The sequence below is a fragment of the Silene latifolia genome, chromosome 8, assembly GCF_048544455.1.
Source record: "Silene latifolia isolate original U9 population chromosome 8, ASM4854445v1, whole genome shotgun sequence".
Classification (NCBI taxonomy): Eukaryota; Viridiplantae; Streptophyta; class Magnoliopsida; order Caryophyllales; family Caryophyllaceae; genus Silene; species Silene latifolia.
In genome coordinates, this window is record NC_133533.1 from 77,858,137 (window position 1) to 77,878,776 (window position 20,640).

The 20,640-nt window shown below is 38.2% G+C and overlaps 1 protein-coding gene across 1 annotated transcript; it reads right to left on the reverse strand.

The window, feature by feature from the left end:
• Positions 1-2,435: 2,435 nt before the first annotated feature.
• Positions 2,436-3,789, reverse strand: LOC141595399 (uncharacterized). The gene is made up of 2 exons (XM_074415364.1): positions 3,643-3,789; positions 2,436-2,927 (listed from the first exon to the last, which is right to left on the reverse strand). The coding sequence occupies exons 1-2, from the start codon at positions 3,787-3,789 to the stop codon at positions 2,436-2,438; spliced, it is 639 nt and encodes a 212-aa protein (XP_074271465.1).
• Positions 3,790-20,640: the final 16,851 nt, after the last annotated feature.

Genomic DNA, 20,640 nt, shown 5'->3' on the forward strand with positions numbered 1-20,640 from the left:
GGGCGAGAAACTCAATATATGTGCACAATTGGGAGATCAATACGGATATGACATTATTTTCGTGTCGATGTCTTTCTTCATCGTTTCTTGCTATTGGGTCGTTGATCTGGGTAAACCTATGAATAATACTTCTTTTTTTTGGTATACACGATTAAAGGTAACACAATTCTACCGATCCTAATATTATTATTATTGTTTGAGGTTATATGAATTACTTGCTAATTGTTACTACACTTTCTTTTATGTGTTGAGAATTTATTTGGGATGAACTATTAATGATTGTTATTTTGTATTGATAGATAATATTTTCAATTACTAAGATTATCTGTGAGATTGGGCGAGTTCGGGATTAGACCATTGAGTTTGGTTCTCGTGACGATGTATTAGTTGTTTACTTTTAAGGTTACGAGTTGGTCGCTAATAGTAATAATGTAATTGAGGTTTATAAGTTTTATATGTTAAGAGGTTTGTACGTATGGAAACACTTGAACAATGAGAGTTCTATCTTGCTGTATTTCACGATTTTATATCATGAAGAGGAATAATGTTTACGTATGTCAGACCATGAATTGAGAGTTGTTATTCAGTCAGTTAATAACAAATTGATGTTGGAGCGTCTTATACATGGAATTGAGATTTGGATTTCGGTCTCTTATTGTATTTTAATCGTCTTTTCCTTTGATCTTGACTCGTGGGTGAGTAGCTTAGAGTTTTATACTCTAAGTGTTGAGCACGGGTCTTTGAACCTTGACGATATTGAAATTGAGATTGAGATTGGTTATTGGTATTGAGTTATGAGGCCATTGTGCCATATTGTGTTTACGGTCTAGTGTGACCATGGTTACTGAGTTATTTGAGTTTGAGATCGATATTGAGATGGAATTATTTTTTGCGGTTTTATTCCGCCAGTTCACTCATCTCTTGTCCTTAGCTTAGGTTCGACGATGAGAATATGATACTTGGTTACTATGGAGTATTATATTATGAGACGGTGTATGAGTAAGATGGAGTAATGAGTAAGACGAAGTAGTGGGTTGAGATTTGTTTAATTATGGTGGCGAGAGATGAGTATTGTTTATATTAAAGGAATAGTATGGAATAGTTTGAGATTGAGATTAGTAAAGGGGAGTATTTTTATTATTCTCCGTGTTTATTTTTATTTTTACATGTCTGTGTTTCCACGCCATGACCAAAAACTATTCTGTTTATATTGAGGTATTATCTGTTACTCAGCTTTCTGGCTGAAGTGTTTTCTCCCTTCTAGGCTACTCGTCATGGGGGTTGTTCCTTTTTGTCTTCCGGTTTTGCTTTCAGGTCTTCCGCTGCTGTTCAAAAGGATTTTAATTTCAAGAGAATATTTTTATTTAAAGGCTTTGTAAAGTTTTAGTTACATTTGTATTATTTACATTTAAAATGGATTTGTAATAAGAGACTTTGTATATTAATTATAATATCTCTGTATTTCGGCGAGTTTTATATGTAAAAGTTAGTTTTAATTTAGCCGAAAATCAGGGGTGTTACAATCTGGCATTTTCAGAATAGGAGTTTCACACATTAATTTCTTAAATTTCTCAAATGAATGCTGAGCATTCTTAAACCACTAGAACTCCCTTTTCATCATGCACTTTACAATAGGTGCAACTACTGAGCTAAAATTTCTGATGAACCTTTTGTAGAATGATTCTAGCCCATGGAACCCCCTTACTTCAGTAATTGTCTTAGGAATTTGCAGGATTGGATTGCTGCAATTTTTTCTTGGTCAACTAAAATGCCCCTCCTAGACACGATATATCCCAGAAATGTCACCTCCTCAACCATGAAGGTACACTTCTCCAATTTGCCAAATAATTTTTGTTCCCTAAGAATCCTGAACACAGCTTCAAGGTGCTTAAGGTGTTCAGTCTTAGTACTGCTGTAGACCAGGATATCATCAAAATAAACCATATAAAACTTGCCTAAGCATGGCCTTAGCACTTCAGTCATTAGTCTCATGAATTTGTTGGGTGTATTTGATAACCCAAATGACATCACAAGCCATTCATATAGCCCATGATTTGTTTTTAAGGCAGCTTTCCATTCATCCCCTTCCATGATCCTCACCTGATGATAGCCCTGCCTGAGATCAATTTTGAAAAGACCGTGGCGCCACTCAGTTGATCAAGCGTGTCATCTAGCATAGGAATTGGAGACCTGTACTTGACAATTATATTGTAGATGGCCCTGCTGCCATTGCACATCCTCAGAGTGCCATCTTTCTTTGGTACCAGCAGAAAGTGCACAAAGACAAGGGCTCAGAGATTCCCTCACAAATCCCTTGTTCATCAGTTCTTCAATCTATTGTTAGAGTTATTTAGTAGCTGCTGGATCACTCATGTAAGCAGGTTTGTTAGGTACTACAAATCCTGGTACAAGATCAATATGGTGTTCAATTCCCCTCACGGCGGCGATTGTCCACTAGGCAACTCCTTTGGGAACACATCCTTGTACCTCAAAATCAAAGGTTCAATTTCTGCAGGCACCTCAGAGCTCTCCTTTCCCACTACTTCATTTGATAGCAACATCATCATTGGTTGTTCTTGCTTCAATTCCTTGATCATGGATGCCTCAGATAAGAACAGCACACCATTGACTTCTTCTGGCATGTTTCGACTCCCATAGTTTCTCTGATTTGGTGGCAGTGGGGTCAAGGTGACCTTCTTACCTTCATGTTTGAAACTGTATATGTTCTCCTTTCCCTGGTGAGTTGTGTTTCTGTCAAACTCCCATGGCCTCCCAAATAGTAGGTGGTAGGCATCCATTGGGAAAACATCACATATCACCTCATCCTTGTACACCTTCACAATAGAGTATGGAGCCAAACATTGCTTATCAACCTTAACCTCTACTCCTTTGTTCAACCACCTCAGTTTGTAAGGGTTTGGGTGTTCCTGAGTTACCAGATTCAACTTATTGACCATAGTGATGAAAGCTACATTGGTACAGCTTCCCCCATCTATGATCAAGTTGCAGACCCTTCCTTTAACTCTACATATGCTTTTAAAGATCAAGGATATCTGGCTAGCTTCTAGTTGTGCTTGTTGTGAATGCAAGTAGGGGTGTTCATTGGTCCGGGACCAGACCGGACCGGACCAAACTCTCTGGACCGAAGACCAAAGAAGGGTTAAGAGATGGACCGAGGACCGGACCATATTAATATTGGTCCGGTCCGGTCTGGACCATAAAAACACGTGGACCGGACCGGACCAAATGGACCAAATATTATTATCGTTGACATGTTTTAGCATATAAAACTAGAACACGAGAAGTTCGTAACGATCAAACTAAACAACATTATTTTCTTACTAGATTTAACTAAATAATTACACATCTTATAATACGTGTAAACAACGTAGAAAATAAATCAATAATATTACAAATTTAAAAATTCTTTTACTACATAACTTTGGTCCATGGTCCGGTCCGTGCTCTATTCGGTTTGGTCCAGGACCGGACCGAAGACCAAAGTAGAGTAAATAGGTGGACCGTGGACCAGACCAAACAAAATTCGGTCCGGTCTGGTCCAGACCAAATGGTCTGGTTCGGTCTGGTCTTTGGTCCGGACCACTGAGTGAACAGCCCTAAATGCATGACTCTTCATAAGACCAAGTTGTGCACTGTGTCAGGGTGAGCCGCAACCGTATCTTGGCCTGATCCCTTTTCAGTTCCTATTTCTTCTAACAAAAGGTTTTCATCTTCCTCATATTTAACCCATCCCTCTCTTTCCCATTCTTCTACCTCCATGGCTGTCATGGCTCTTTTAGAAGGACAGTCCTTCCTAAAATGGCCATATCCCTGACACTAGAAGAATTTAATCTTCCCCTCAGTTACAAGTGAGATGGTTTTCTGGTTTATGGGTGCTTTTCCTTTATCAAGTGTAGGTTGTTTAACTAGTTTCGGTGTATCCCCAATCGTGACACAAGTAAAGGGTTTATAAGCAGGCCTAGCAATAGGCTTAGATGTGGTGACCTTGGCCTTCCCCATTTTCTCAATTCTCAAAGCTAGGTTCACAGCCTCATCAAAAGACCACACTTGTTGTGTTCTGAGTCTGCTTGCAATCTTAGGTTCTAAACCCTCAACAAACCTATCAATCCTTTACTCGGGCTTTTTAGAAATCTCACATTGAAGGGTTAACTGGTCAAAGTTCCTAAGATAGGTCTCAACAGGTTGTTGGTCTTGTTACAATTGAGTCAGTTTTAAAAAAAAATATCCTGAGTGTAATCTTTGGCTATAAAATTCTTCTTTTATTTATTTTTTTAGTTTAAGCCAGGACTTGATTGGTTCCTTGCCATCCCTAATGCTCTGGTGTTTCGTGTTCTCATACCAGAGAGAAGCATAGCCCATGAGTTTTAAGATGAAGACCTTAAAGGCCTTCTTGTTAGAATATCCCTTAAACTAAAACACCCTCATACCAGGACTTCATTGGTTCCTTGCCATCCCTAGTGCTCTGGTGTTTCATGTTCTCATACTAGAGAGAAGCATAGCCCATGAGTTTTAAGATGGAGACCTTAAAGGACTTCCTGTTAGAGTATCCCTTAAACTAAAAGACCCTCTCTATAGATCTAAGTCAATCTAATAAGTCCCCAGGGTTTAAAATACCATGGAAGTCAGGAATTTCTTTCTTAACATCTTTGTCTCTGTCCATGTAGATGCCCTCCTCCATCATGGACTCATCTGTTTCTGAGTTGAGCTGCTTATTCCAGTTCTATTGTTATTGTTGATGTTGTCCTCTCCCTACTCCAATAAAGCCCTTATCTCTGCCTCTTCCTCTATTGGGTGGTGGCCTTCCTCTTTCTCGAGTTGGAATGTTTGTCATCACAGTGTGCCCGGCATCCACTATGGTGTTAATATTTTCAGTAAGTTCCTCCATCCTTTGTTCTATTCCAGTTAACCTTTCCTCACTCATTGGGTTGTTTTTTGTGTTTTTGTTGTAGTTAGGGAATAATGAACTCACACAAGACTCTCTCCAAGACTAACACAAGATGGAATTGTGTTATAATCTGGCTCACAGATACCAAACTGCAGTGTATAACCCAAGGTCTTGACAAAAATGAACTTTGTCTGGCAAGAACTCAGACACAGCTTTCTCGAATGCAATAAATTTTGTAAATTTAAATAAAATACAAAATGACCTTCTAAATTCAAGAAATTTGGTGACAAATTTATTCAATGAGTAAACTAACTCTGAGTAAAATTTCATGATATTTGGGGGAATCTAAGTATTTTTAATAAATTGCTAAAGACAGACTGACAGGTGAGCTCATATAGCTTGGACACATGATTGATATTTGAGATTGAATGAGGACCAAAAGATTTAATTATCAACTCAAATCCCAAATAACATTCACAAGGAAGAAAGCTAACAATTTAGATGACTCAAATTGAAAATTATCACAGACAAAGCACAGATAAAATTCAACTTAAAATCAAAAGCAAAGATAAACAACCCACAGTCTGAGCACAACATTGAATATGCTTCACTAACAGACTTTGTTCAATATATAAAGTCTAAGTACAAGATGTTAACAGGCCTGACTCTCAACTATAGACTAAGCACAAGTTAAAGTAATTTAAATTTGAGAGAAATCTCAGGTTTTTAATTCATCAAAAGCCGCCTCATTGCAGATGAGGTAGAGGTCCATATATAGGCTTCTCCTTGTTGTTCTATTATAAAGCAACCCTAGAAATATCATCTAAGGCCCAGGATTAGTTCTTAGGATATAAACAAATTACTTGAAATATATTATAAACGATCATAAAACGATTTAAAGGCAAACTCATATAAAACAAAAGAAGCTGCAGGTGACAGTGACAGGTTTCTTCACTGGCTGTTGTTCTTCTTTGGCTGGGATTATAAGGATGAGTTGTTTTAATTTAAGCCTTGACCATGGCTCTAGGTTATATCTGAAATATGGTAAGATAAGCCAAAAGGAACTTGCCAACAGCTTCCCCTTTGTTTAGCAAGAAATGACAATTTGCTTTATGCATCCTGTCCTTTTGTGCAACATGTTTCAACTTGAAGTTCTGTGATTTGCAATGTGAATTAGGCTTGGCTCCTTAGAACTTTTTTTTGACTCAGTTGAACAAGGTTTCAGCCGGCCATGGTGGCAGCTAGTGGTTTGGCCAGTATTGGTACTTCTTGCCCTCCAAAATAAGCCTGGCAGTGGTTGTTATCAGAGCATTGTGGGAGAGGTTGTGGTCTGGCTAGCTTAGGCTGTGTCCTGGCTCCTGATCAGAGTAAGCCTAGTCCTGGGCTTATGCTGCACAAACTGCTCTCCATATGATCGTAAATATCATATGGATTGACACAGGGCACCTCGAAAATAGGTGACAATTTACACAGACACACACACACGCCAGTTTCAATAAATAAACATGAGACACTGTATGATAAATAAATATGAAACACGCCAATGATATTAATAAGACACCATTATACAATCACCACGTCGGTACTAGGACACACCTAGACGTACTCACAACCACCAGTGCCAGGGACACGCCCACGACACCATATCTCACAAATAGGTACCAGGACACGCCAGACGTACCGGGTCCGAAATCCAATCGGATCCCTTGCCAGACGTCGTGCTCAACCACATGAGTCCCTTCATACTCAAACCCTTAATGTGCACATCCCTCTTAGAGCGGGAAGCTCCAACAGGCGAATCAAGCGTAAGACGGTCTCCCGACTATCTTACGTCTCCACAACAACAAGTAACCTACCATAAACGGTCATGTTCTCCAATTTGCACGATAACACAATAAATGCAAGATACCAAACAATATGCCAATTACCGACTCATCATGATACACATTCCCAACTACGATATGAATATCAATTCTATATATTCCCGACAAACATATTATAATATCAATTCTTAGTAGACTCCACAACTACTCTCTTGCCTTTGTCTTTCACATCTTCTATTTGAACTTCCTTAGGTTTTCTAGATTCTGACTCCGAATAAGAACTCGAACCTGAACTTGCACCTCTTGAATAGACATAGGATTCCTTTTCTTTATCATATATCTCGAACATTAGGGCCAAACGACAAACATCATAAAATCCATCATAAATCCGAACTTCGACTCTAGAAGCAATTAATGGCATAAGGACCTTGATGAATCTTGAACCTCTAAGCTCTTTCTTCTCTTCCAAGTCACAAAAAATCGTCATCTTTTCAAATTCTTTAATATACTCAGCCACGGACATATTATCTTGTGACAAAGCTTGCAACTTTAGATAATTCTCTTGTTCATAATCTCTAGGTAAGAACCTCTTCATAAGATGCTTCTTTAGCTTCTCCCAAGTATCAATTTTGTTATTTTTCTCTCGTTTTATCTATCTTTTCAAGTTTTCATACCATAACGATGCTTATTTAGTAAGTTTTAGAATAGCTACCTTGAATTGTTTATGCTCATCGTACTCCTTGTATTCAAAAACCCGTTTAGCTTGTCTTAACTTTTCGGGATCCAAATCACCATTGAAATTAGGTATGTGAAGCTTTAGGCCTCGATCATCATCGTTCGTACTTCCCTTCTTAAGTTTGGAAATTGCATCGTCCTTTTCTGAATCTGAACCACCTGATCTACTTCGACTTCAGCTCCGACCTCTACCACGTCCTATTGGAAGGTTCTTCATCATAGATTTGAATTCATCTATAGCTTCCTTCATCTCATCTATTTGACTTTGAAGCGTGCTTGAGACATCGTCACCAACACTCTTGCTTGAATCGACATCTCCTGGCATCTTCACTTCCCAAGGTTAATTTGTTAAGAAACAAATTAATAACCTGGCTTTGATACCAATTTGATGTAAAACGAAGTCCAAAATATGTGAATCTACTCGTTTTAGGATTTAGAAGTACAGTGAACTGCTCGTTCTGCATAACAGAATTTAACTGGCAGCGGAATTAAAGTGCTTATTTTTAGTTTTTGTATGATATTGAACGACAATTTAAAGGATATGACGTGAATAAACTCTCCTCCCTCGCAAGGAACTCGAAATTATACATGGCTGGTTTGTATGACTCTCACCTCGCAAGGATTGACCCACACTTAAATCTCTCCCTCGCAAGAAAGAAATAAGAAACTTATAACTCGCAAGCAATAAGTAAGCAACAATAAATTCTTGTATTAATTCTAAAACTTATATGATTAAAACTCAATACAATGACCCGTATTTATACTAAAGAAAACTAACCTAGCTCTCCTTAAACTGACCGAATTTTCTTTCCTAAACTCGATTAAGACAACTTATAGAATCTGACTCTATGATGGCAAAGCTGCCTTATTACAAACTTGCTAAGATTAGGAAATAAACAATAAGGAAATAAACACAACTGCCTAAAGTTTACTTGCTAGAATAAGGAAAGCTGAATTAGGAAATTTAAAAAAATTATAGAGTAAATAGCCGACTTAAACATCCCATCTGATCGTGTAGACTAGATCGACTTAAGCATACTTCCATCGCCTCCATTGCTTTCCCATGTTAACATAATCACTTGAATATTTATCATTTTCACTTGAATTGAGCACATTTTGAATCCTTCAAAATATTTAGGAGACATTTCAATTTCATTTTCATTATACTCTAATGCTCCCGCATAAGCCCTCACCCTTGCTAGCCCCTCTAGCTCCACCACTTACCCGGCCCGACCCATTTTTAACCAAATCCTTGAAAACCTGAATTGTTTCGACACGAACCAGGCCCGGTTGACTTGTTTTCCAGGTCTATATGTGTCCCAATCATATTTTTTTTACATTTGATTAATATATTCCTCATAGAAATTAAAAGGATAAATAAATGATGGGACGTGAGGAATGCCAGACTTTTTTTTTTCTAAGCTAAGTTAATGTGTACCTTGAAGCAATCATCCTAAGAAAAACTGTTGTTTAATATGGAGGATATTACTAGGTGTATAATAGAGGTTGGACATTTATATATAGGCAAATACGCTATTATATCAAAATTTCAAGCGAGTGTCCAGAAATTATTATGATGAAATAAAATGAGCATGCTTGCTCTCAGTGGTCAAGCTAGGGGGAGGGGGGGCAATTGTCACCCCCCCCCCCGACGGATTAAATTTTCGGATTTTTTAGTTGAAATTTCCGAAGTTTTGTCGAGTGTATCTTATATCATTACCACTTCGCCCCCTAAAGTTAAATCCTGACTCCGTCACACTGATAATGATAAAATACACAATGAATGAATCGTGGAGTGATCAATTTCAGCTTGTTATAGGAAGCAATCAAATCATTTAACAAAATTTCTAGAATGATAGAATTGCTATGAAATTCATTTGCATTTTGGAGATTAGTTAGTACTAAACAAAATTAAGTCACTCAATTGATTACAAAGACTTAAACTACTATTAAGTTATTAAATATAATATTTAAAATATAATGGTTAGCTAATTATAGTACTATTTCTATATTATTCTTTATGTTGATTTTTAATATTATTTTAATTGTTTACAAAATTTTGAACTTACAGACATTTTATGTTGTGAATTAATATATTGAATAATCCATATAATATTGGTGAATATATATATCTAAGTTTTTTTTCTATAGTATATCAAAGTTTTTATATATATATATATAAATAAATACGAATATTAAGAAACAAAGTTCTATTCCTAATAGAAAAGTTAAAAAAAAAAGTAATTTTAAAATAATATGTGCACAAATATTAAAAAATTTTTTTCTAATTCTAATAGGAAAATTGTGAATGTTTAATTATTTCCTAATTCTAACAAAAAAATTATAAGTAATTAAATTTTAAAATTTAATTCAGTGTTTAGAAAAATTTGGAGATACCACGTCGCTCAAAAAAATCCTTAAATATATAGATTACTAGATTTAATACCCGGGCGATGCCCGGGTCAGTTTGTAATATCCTATGATTATGATGTAATAATATTCTAAAGACTTGTTCTTTTAGACTTAATTTTGCTGAATTGAACTTATAGAAGGGTGAGTTTAACACCAAAAGAACCGGGCCTAACTTCTAAAATTTTACCACTAATTTAAATTCAACTTTGGTCTCAAGCGATTAAATTGGACAACATAAGTTAATCTAAAACATAGAGTTCTAATTTATAGCACGATAATAACGTGTAAGTTAATTCTTAAGATAGAGACTGAACTTATAGCGGAACCCAAGTTAAATACCTAGCTATAGTTGTAGATACCTCATTTCTGCACCTCCCGCAAACCACCCGGTGATGATTGGGCCGCATGTTTGGTACGCGGAACGATTTGTGACAGTTCGTAAGTTTATCGTCAAGTGATTGCTCAAACACTGATGTCTACCTCTTAGTTGTCATCTACGCGCCGATACGGTCGTTTTGACAGTAATTAGAGTACATGATGCGTGTCTAAAATATGTTATTTTACACCCTATTTTACACGCATTTCAGAGCTCAATTATGTAGTTTATGATACTATTTGCCCCATTTCGTCTACTTTCGTATTTTTATGTAATATTGCAGATTTATGCGGAAATGAGTAGAAATCGAGCCAAATCCGTCCCCGAGTACTAGGCATTGCATTTGACATGAAGTATTTACTCGGGAAAAGAACTTGTTGCGCATATCGAGGCCCGAAAGACGAATTCACGAAGCTTTTGGAGCTAACTACCAGCTAAAGCAGTCGATCGACTGGTCCTCATGGTCGATCGACCAGAACACGAGTTACAGAGCTACTGTTCAGCGCGTATCAGTCGATCGACCGGCTGCTTTGGTTGATCGACCAAACCGTGAATCTGGCGTGAGTTAAAAGATCGAGAATTCTGAAGCCCATGGTAATTAGGTTTTAGCAAATAAGAATCACGTTGTATTCTTATATAATGTAGCTTTAGGTTTCAGTTTTTATCATCAAGTTCTTAACATACAATTCGATAGTCATTAGTCTAGTTTATTCTTCATTAATAAAGTTTCTTTTTGCACTCGGTTTTGATCTTTCCTCTGCAGTTCCTCTATACGGTATTCTTCTTTTCTAATATTCAGTTTATTTGCTTTAATCCGTAGTATAGAATTGTTAGGTTAGAATTCCCAAAGCCAACTATTGTTTTATGTTAATTGTTCATTTAATTAATTTAAGTATGAATTCGAATGCTTTAATTGTTGATTTTATTGCTGTCATTATTTCTAGTATGAGTAGCTAAATACCATGTGCTAGGATGTAGGGGATCTGTAGGTTAGGCGGCATTAGAATTAGGAAGACCTAGATCGCGCCATGGTCGATCGACCGGCCTACCTGGTCGATTGACCGGCTCCGTGAGTTTTACTTCGTTTTAATTAATTTGATTGCTATATTTGACGAATCGAGTGCACGCGACTAGTTGAATGTTTAGGAATTGACCGACCCAATAAGATCGAAAGATAGGGGAGGGAAATAGACTACCTAATTAAGATGACTAAATTAATAAGATCGAGAGAAGTTAATTTAGACTTTTAAATCACTTTTCAGGACGAAAATTAGCATTAGTGATATTAGGGACCCGTAGCTAGATCGAAAGATGTTACCTGTTAAGAATGGACAGAGAGGACTTCTTATTTTCCCGTCTCACGTGATTGTTTTAGACCTACCTAGGATACTGCCGCCGAAACTATAGTGAACCGACCATCTTAGCACCCTTTTAATATTTGGTTTCATCTTTTAGCTTAGTTTACTTTTCATTTACTTCCTTTAGTTATAGAACAACTCAAATCAAATCCCCACTCATATGTTACTTTAGACTAAGATTAAGACAGCTATTAATTGCATCGCCTCCTTGTTGTTCGACCCTGACTGCCGCTATCTATAGTAGTAGTTTGGAAATATAAATTTATCTTTGGTACTCTACGACGGTATCAAATTTTGGCGCCGTTGCCGGGGAGGCAATTGCTTAATTTTTGGTTGTTTTTATTTTGGCTTTTATCTTAGTTTAAGGGACATCTGTTCCTTAACCTTTTCTCATATTCTACTTGTAGTTTCATCTTATGCGCAGGTCTCAACAAGGCGAATTATTTCCCCATGATCTCGAGCTTGAGAGGACTTTGCGCGTGAAGAGGAGATTATTTAAAGAACAATAGTTAGAGGAAGAGTCTGGTTCTCATTCTAGTTTTTACGAGAACGAGCTGTTTGAGGAGGATCCACCTTCGTCACCTATTTCTACTTCCTCAGCTGAGACCGTCAGATCTCCAGACATGGCTGAAGAAGCGAGTATAGCCAGTCACTCTGAGCCGACAGCTAAGAATCTCTATAAGGGATTCGCATTACCAGGGACGGATAGAAAATTCGAGCCGAAACCGTCTTATATCAACTTGGTTGAGAGAAACCAATTCGGGGGAGCTGCAAATTAAGATTCAGCCAAACATATGGAGACATTCATTGATTACTACTGTTCCATACCCCCACCAACCGGTGTGACCCAAGACCAGGTGAAGGAGACAATGTTCATATTCTCGCTTCGCGATGCTGCAAGGGAATGGTACCGAGACCTGGATCGAGCTGCTAATAGGATAACGGACTGGAATTCTCTGGCCCTAGCGTTCTATAAGAAGTATTTCTCTGCCTCGAAGACTAATGCGATTAGAGCTCAGATCACGAGCTTTAAACAGGGTCCAGATGAAGATTTTCATGAGGCATGGGTCCGTTTCAAGAGACTAGTGCGAACCATTCCGCACCATGGGTTTGAAAAATGGTTTTTGTGCAACCAATTCTACAATGGTCTTTATGATGATCAAAGAGCCATCCTAGATGTTGCAGCCAATGGAAGATTTCAAGAAAATAGTGGTGAGACAAAGGGGTGGAAAATCATTGATGACATTGCCACCCATAAAGCTGAGCATGGGAATTATAGAGGAAATAAGAGGAGGTCAGCTGAATCACCTGATGTAGCTGCAATAGAGGCCCTTACAGTGAGGTTTGACAAGATAGATTTTGGGGGATCTCAAAAAGGAGGGATTTATAAAGTTAATGCAGTTTCAGACGGTCCCTTTATATACAAGAGGCGTGGAGCTGAGGGACATGTTTCGGATTTTTGTCCAAGTTTGACTGAAACATGTGCTGCCTTTCAATATTATAGGCAGACTGGTGCATATCCCGATTCCTCTAATGTCCACCCCAATTTGAGGTGGACTAACCAGAATGTCCTTAATCCGGGTCCACGGCAGCAGCAGCAGCAAAGCTATGTGCCCCCTCATAAGCAGCAGCAGCCGTACCAAAAGACTTTGTATGTTCCGCAGCAGCAACAACAATCCCATGGCTCCGATTTTGCCGAGTTGAAGAATTTGTTGCTAAAGGAGTCTCAAGCTAGAGAGGCCGGGATGAAAATGTTGGAGAGCCAAATTGCCCAACTGGCGAGCAAAAGTGCAACTCGAGCTCCGGGGCAATTACCGACGCAGTCGGATCAAAAGGAGACCCTAAATGCTATTACTTTGAGGAGTGGGTCTACACTCGATGGGCCCGCTATGGTTGAGGATGTCACTGAAAAAGATGAGGCGGAACCGAGTAAGAAGAAGGCAGTAACGAACAGTGGCAAAAAAAAGACGACTAGCAGGTATATCAGTCGATCGACTGATACACCTGGTCGATCGACCGATCGCGCAATGAACGAGGTTAAGTTCGAGGAAGTCAGTCGATCGACTGACCAACATGGTCGATCGACTGACAGCGCTGCTTATATTGAACCTTTTCGTTCTCCAATGCCTAATAACTTGAGGGACCACTTGTTTTGGGGTACGACGACTCCGAAAATATTGAGGCAAGACCCAAATGCTGATGGGTCAGTCCCGGTTCCAAAGTATGACCCGATGATGATTAATGGCTCATTCTTGAGACGGTCTGAAGAAGGTTCAAGCTTCAACAAGGAGAAGGTAATGGATTTTCAGCCTAAGTCCACTGATGCCGACATGAGAGACCTAGAGGAGAGGGCTAAGTTACTTCTTACAGCCCCTTATCCAGAGATATTGGTGCCGACAAAGGAACATGTATCGTTTAACAAATTTGAAAATGTTATTCGTAGTTTAAACATGCAAGTTCCTTTTCTTGAATTAGTTAATCAAGTGCCTGCTTACATGAAATTTATGAAGCAACTTTTGTCTAAAAAGAAGTCACTTGAAACTGTGCAATCTGTCGCACTAACTGAGGAGTCATGTTCTTATTTGACCTATACTGCACCTCATAAGCTAGAAGACCCAGGTAGTTTTTCTGTCCCATATAATATTGGCACCTTTTCTATTGAGAAGGCATTGTGTGACCTAGGAGCCAGTATTAGTGTCATGCCTTTGAGTCTTGCTAGGAAGTTAAAATTGACTAGGTTTGCAGTTACCAACATGATGAAGATCTGAGATGGTCGATCGATCTGCGGTCCAGCCTATAGGAGTCTTAGAGGACATTCCCGTGCAAATAGGAAAGTTCTTTTTCCCTGTTGACTTCGTTGTGTTAGATATGCCCGAGGATGCTCACATTCCTATCATTCTGGGTAGACCATTTCTGCACACTGCTGGTGCAGTTATAGATGTTGGCTCAGGGACTTTGACCTTCAAAGTAGGGAAACATTTCATCGTCTTTACCCAAACAGCTAAGAAGAAAGACCCCATGTGGCCAGTAACTTGTAATGTGGTTTCTGAAAAGAAAACCTATTTTGTGCTTTCTGACATGCCTGCCCCTATGCCTATTCCTGTTGTAACACCTCCGCCCCAGATTGGGAGCAACCTGGAGGAAGATTTTTCTGTTTTGGATGTTGCAGGAGCTGGTTTGAGGAAGGAAGAGCCGCATGTTGCTCCAGCTGTGAAGGAGCCAATCGTTCAAAGAGGCGGCTTAGGATGTCTTAGCTATGGCACTTATGAGGAGCCTGATGAGGAGCCAGTCAAAGTGACGGAGTCCGATTTGGATTTTGACGAGTCAGATGAAGTCGTTGATTGGGGAGATGTTGAAGTTGCTGATCCGTTGAGTTCTGCGGATGTTGAAGTTGATATGAGTGCAGTTGAGGAGATGAGCATTGTAGAGGCTACTTCTTGTAGCCAGGAGCCGAGCAAGTAGGCCATTCCGTGGCCATTCTTGATCAACTATTAGTTGATAAGGATTTTACAAAACATTTTATTGCTTTTAGACTTTTTATTGCTTTTGTGTGCGCGAGACTTCGCATTTTAATAAGTTTGCTTAGGATTTAAATACTTTAGACTGTTACTTTGGGTTTTGCGCAATTTTGGACGCGTTATTATGTGTATTTGCAGGTTTATAGACCATGTTGGCTCAATTTATTGAGCTAATTCGAAGAAAATCAGAACTTACAGCAGGTTTTCCAGTCAATCGACTGCCATCTTGGTCGATCGACTGAGCTGCGAATTCCAGGAGCTTCTGTTCCTGTTCACCCTGGTCGATCGACTGGGTGATGTGGTCGATCGACCACCCAGCGCTGTTGTAGCTGTTTTCGATCATTCCCCTGCTGTGTTTGATCGATTTGCGGAGTTGAGGGAGTCTTCTCTCCACTTTATTCTCCGACTCATTTCTGTTTTCTTCCGTTTCTTTATTTTACACATAATTTTACGTTTAATAAATTGTTTTCTCGAATTTACGCGCGGTATTTTCTGTCTTTTCAGGTACCTATGGTAGCACTACTGGCTACTGAAACCTCCTAGCTCACGCTGGTTTGGGGAGGTTTCCTTTTGCTGCGCTTAAAGTCTTGTGAGTTTCCGAGTCCTTACTTCACGTCTTGTTTAGTTAATTTATCGCAAAATTCCCGTTTCCCTTTTATTTCATTATATGATTTTGCACAATGGGGACATTTTGTGATTTTGTTTGGGGAAGGGTTTTGCATAGCATTCATATGTTTTTGCATTCACGTTTAATTATTCTGTTTGCATTGTTATTTAATTTCTCCATATATACAGAGAAAATTCAATAAATTTCAAAAATTTCAAAAATGCACGTTTATTTTAGCATATAGGTCGAGTCGGAACGGTAGTATTTCAATGATGACATTGCATTTTTAGCTGGTTATGCCTAAGCCTTGCTAATTGACATGTTATTAGTAGAATCATATGCATAATCTACGAGTTTTCGTTAAATTTCTTGCTGAACTTGAGACTTGACTTAGATTTATGGCAAACTACATCATTTTCTGAGATTTAGAGCTTATGACTGGTGACATCCATGACCAGTTTATCTAGGATTGTGAGTAGTACTCCTTATAAGACATGTTACATAAATTTGCATAAATATGAACTTAATCTGCTTAATACTTGTATGCATTCGGTTCGTGGTTTGTTGACACATGTGGTAGAGGTTTCCCTTTTATTCATTTTACCCATAAGCCCCTCATAGCCGAAAATAGCCTTTTGTCCCTTTTACTACATCCTATATTCAGCCTGCCTTTGTCAAGCTAGTAGTATTAGTCTTTGGGAATGTTCCTATTATTTTTGGTTGCATATGCTCTTTTTGAAATGATGTTGGATAAAAAGAATGAAGGAGGAAAAAGAATTGAAAAATGAAAAAAAAAATAAAAAAGAAAAAAAAAAGAACAAAAACGAGAACAGTGCTCGACAAAAGAGCCAAATCCGGTCGATCGACTGACCATCTTGTTCAATCGACTGCAGCCCAAGAAAAAGAAAATTCGAAAAAATCACATGCTACAATTGTTATGAGTTGGTGATTTACACTCCCATTGTTGTATTCATATCATTTGGGGAGTTACATCTTTTGGAGGTTGTGAGTTTAGTGCTTGATAATTAGCACCGGGTTTATTGTTGAATATTGAGCAAGAAGTGGATGTTGTCATATGGTTTTGTTTAGGTACTAGCTTGAACACCTATACCTCCACGCTCCCATAAATGTTTTGCCTCTTCTTACCCAAACCTCACATATCCATATTTACCTCGGCATGTGTCATGGTCATTTGTTTGGTTGGAATGCATATGTACGGTCGTAGAGATCATTTTCGTATTAGATTGCAGGCATGTTCTTATAGGTCGTAGTTAGGTGAGAGTCTTTACAATATTACTTCTTTCTATCTTTTACATATACTCACCCGTATTCATTGAGTGATATGAGCGACCCGTGAGAGTCCATAATGATAAGTCTCTACAGTTGACGGTTCAGCAGTTTTTGATGACTTCATAACTCGTTGGCATGATTCATGTTGCTAATTGATTGTTAGTTGTTGCATTAAATTGGTTTTAGCTATTCATGTTGCATTTCGCTCTGAGATTAAACTCGTTCCATTAGGTTTTAGGATCGAGTCTAGTTCTTGCTTGGGGATAAGCAAGGGTTTGGTTTGGGGAAGTTTGATGCGTGTCTTAAATATGTTGTTTTACACCCTATTTTACACGCATTTTAGAGCTCAATTATGTAGTTTATGCTACTATTTGCCCCATTTCATCTACTTTCGTATTTTTATGTAATATTGCAGATTTATGCGGAAATGAGTAGAAATCGAGCTAAATCCGTCCCTGAGTACTAGGCATTGCATTTGACATGAAGTATTTACTCGGGAAAAGAACTTGGTGCGCGTATCGAGCCCCGAAAGACGAATTCACGAAGCTTTTGGAGCTAACTACCAGCTAAAGCAGTCGATCGACTGGTCCTCATGGTCGATCGACCAGAGCACAAGTTACAGAAGCTACTGTTCAGCGCGTATCAGTCGATCGACCGGCTGCTTTGGTCGATCGACCAAACCGTGAATCTGGCGTGAGTTAAAAGATCGAGAATTCCGAAGCCCATGGTAATTAGGTTTTAGCAAATAAGAATCACGTTTTATTCTTATATAACGTAGCTTTAGGTTTCAGTTTTTATCATCCAGTTTTTATCATCAAGTTCTTAACATACAATTCGATAATCATTAGTCTAGTTTATTCTTCATTAATAAAGTTTCTTTTTGCACTCGGTTTTGATCTTTCCTCTGCAGTTCCTCTATACGGTATTCTTCTGTTCTAATATTCAGTTTATTTTCTTTAATCCGTAGTATAGAATTGTTAGGTTAGAATTCCCAGAGCCAACTATCCTTTTATGTTAATTGTTCATTTAATTAATTTAAGTATGAATTCGAATGCTTTAATTGTTGATTTTATTGCTGTCATTATTTCTAGTATGAGTAGCTAAATACCCTGTGCTAGGATGTAGGGGATCTGTAGGTTAGGCGGCATTAGAATTAGGAAGACCTAGATCGCGCCATGGTCGATCGACCGGCCTACCTGGTCGATCGACCGGCTCCGTGAGTTTTACTTCGTTTTAATTAATTTAATTGCTATATTTGACGAATCGAGTGCACGCGACTAGTTGAATGCTTAGGAATTGACCGACCCAATAAGATCGAAAGATAGGGGAGGGAAATAGACTACCTAATTAAGACGACTAAATTAATAAGATCGAGAGATAAGTTAATTTAGACTTTTAAATCACTTTTCAGGACGAAAGTTAGCATTAGTGATATTAGGGACCCGTAGCTAGATCGAAAGATGCTACCTGTTAAGAATGGACCGAGAGGACTTTTTATTTTCCCATCTCACGTGATTGTTTTAGACCTACCTAGGATACTGCCGCCGAAACTATAGTGAACCGACCATCTTAGCACCCTTTTAATATTTGATTTCATCTTTTAGCTTAGTTTACTTTTCATTTACTTCCTTTAGTTATAGAACAACTCAAATCAAATCCCCCTCACAATTGTTACTTTAGATTAAAATTTGACAACTATAAATTACATTCGCCTCTCTGTGGTTCGACCGTGACTGCCGCTATCTATAGTAGTAGTTTGGAAATATAAATTTATCTTTGGTACTCTACGACGGTATCAGTACATTTGGAGTCCGGGCCTAAAACCGTCTTCATTTGGCAAAGAATTTCCCATAATATTCATACAAAATATTAAGGAAAATAAGATTATCCCGTTATTCCATAAATTAAACACGGAAACCTTTCTTTTGCAGGAGGAAACCACCTGGGAACAGACGCAGCAGGTGTTGCGCCTCTTCCAAGAGACGCAGTGACTGCTGCGCCTCTTCCCAGGTCCTTTTCTGCGTATTTTTCGTATCTTTTCATATCTTTTCGAGATTCACTTCCAAAGTTTCTCCGAAAACCCTATGCCTTCACGTGATTAGTATAAATAGGAGCCTTCGCTCCTCATATTTCTCACGCGAGTGTCCGCCCTTCTCTTCTCCCTTTGCATTCTAGACCACGTTCTTACTTTTTGGCGTCTACGTGCTTGAACATTCGACCACGTAAGCTCGGATTCTCCTGAGTACCAGCCTCGTTTGCATGACCGACCAATTTGACCAACTCCACAATTAATCAACTTAATTAATCTTAATCGTTTTCCTCTTACGAGGGCACTTTCGTTACATTCGAGTCGAGCATCACTAATCATAAACTTAGTTCATCTCGTTTCGTCAAACATGTAAGTCTGAGGGTGTAAATCCTTCTTTATTTATTGTCATTTATCTTTTGTATCATTAATGTAAGGTTTATGTTGAAAATACTTCTTAAAACCGATTTATAAAACCATGCTTTAAAACCCTTTTTACGGATTACCAGAAGATGACCGTCGAGAAAGGACGCAGCAACTGCTGCGCCTCTTCGAAGGGACACAGCACCTGCTGCGCCTCTTCTTGAGGCTGCCACAGTTCCTGCTTCCTTTCTTCTTCCTTCGCCCTCTGTCAATTCATCGTTCATTATTTGTTTTCGTTTGTTTTTTCAATTCTTTGACATAATAGCTTAATAATTTCACATGTATATAGTTTATCGTCATTAACACGTTTCATTCATCATTAAATCCCGACTTAAATCCCAATTAATCCAATATTTGCGGGTTTTCGTCATTAAAATCAATCCGGGTTGTAGATATTCGATTCTTTCATATTGAGTTTTTGGAATTCGATCTTTGATATATTTCCATCAGTCTATTGTCGTATTCGTCATTAATTTGTCATATTTAGCCTATTTAGTTCACCTACGTCACTAATCAATCTTTCATTCATGTAATTAATTCGTTTGCCTTCGTTTCATCCATGTTTTATTGTTTTTATGACTCATTCGCATGTAATTAATATGTTAAATCACTTTCATCCGAGTCGAATATCATAATTAATCCTTAAATTCACCGACTAACATTAACGATTTGCAGTTCCGGCTTCACAGCCAGAACTCACCCTTGGAACAGACGCAGCAACTGCTGCGCCTCTTCTAGAGGGCGCAGCTCTACTGCGCCTGTTCCAGGTTGACTTTTGTCTCTGAATTTCCGTTCTACTTTGACCTAGTTTAATTAGTTTACGTATTAATTAACTACTAACCGTATTATCGCCTAATTCATGTTCGCTTATTTGTTTATTTCGTTCTTTCTCAAATTATCCGTTTTGAAAGTATTTTCGACATAAATCAATTGGATCCATTGTAATCATTGTAATTTTCATTATTTTATTGTATTTCTTTTGTTGTATCATTTGTATACTTTCACATATAATTGAGCTTAAATTCCTACTTTGACATTTATTATATGCTAAATTAATTGTTCACCGACTTAGTTAATTCTCACATGTTAGGATTAAAACTTGGATGTTGCATTGCATGCATATAATCGACAATATATCGAGTATAGATAACTTCCCTAATCATTAG

Excerpts from the sequence above, each read along its gene's own strand:
- LOC141595399 (XM_074415364.1), bottom strand. The coding sequence starts at position 3,789 with ATGACAGCCATGGAGGTAGAAGAATGGGAAAGAGAGGGATGGGTTAAA. Across the intron at positions 2,928-3,642 it reads CTGACACAGTGCACAACTTG|GAACACCCAAACCCTTACAA; the intron begins GTCTTATGAAGA and ends CTGGTAACTCAG.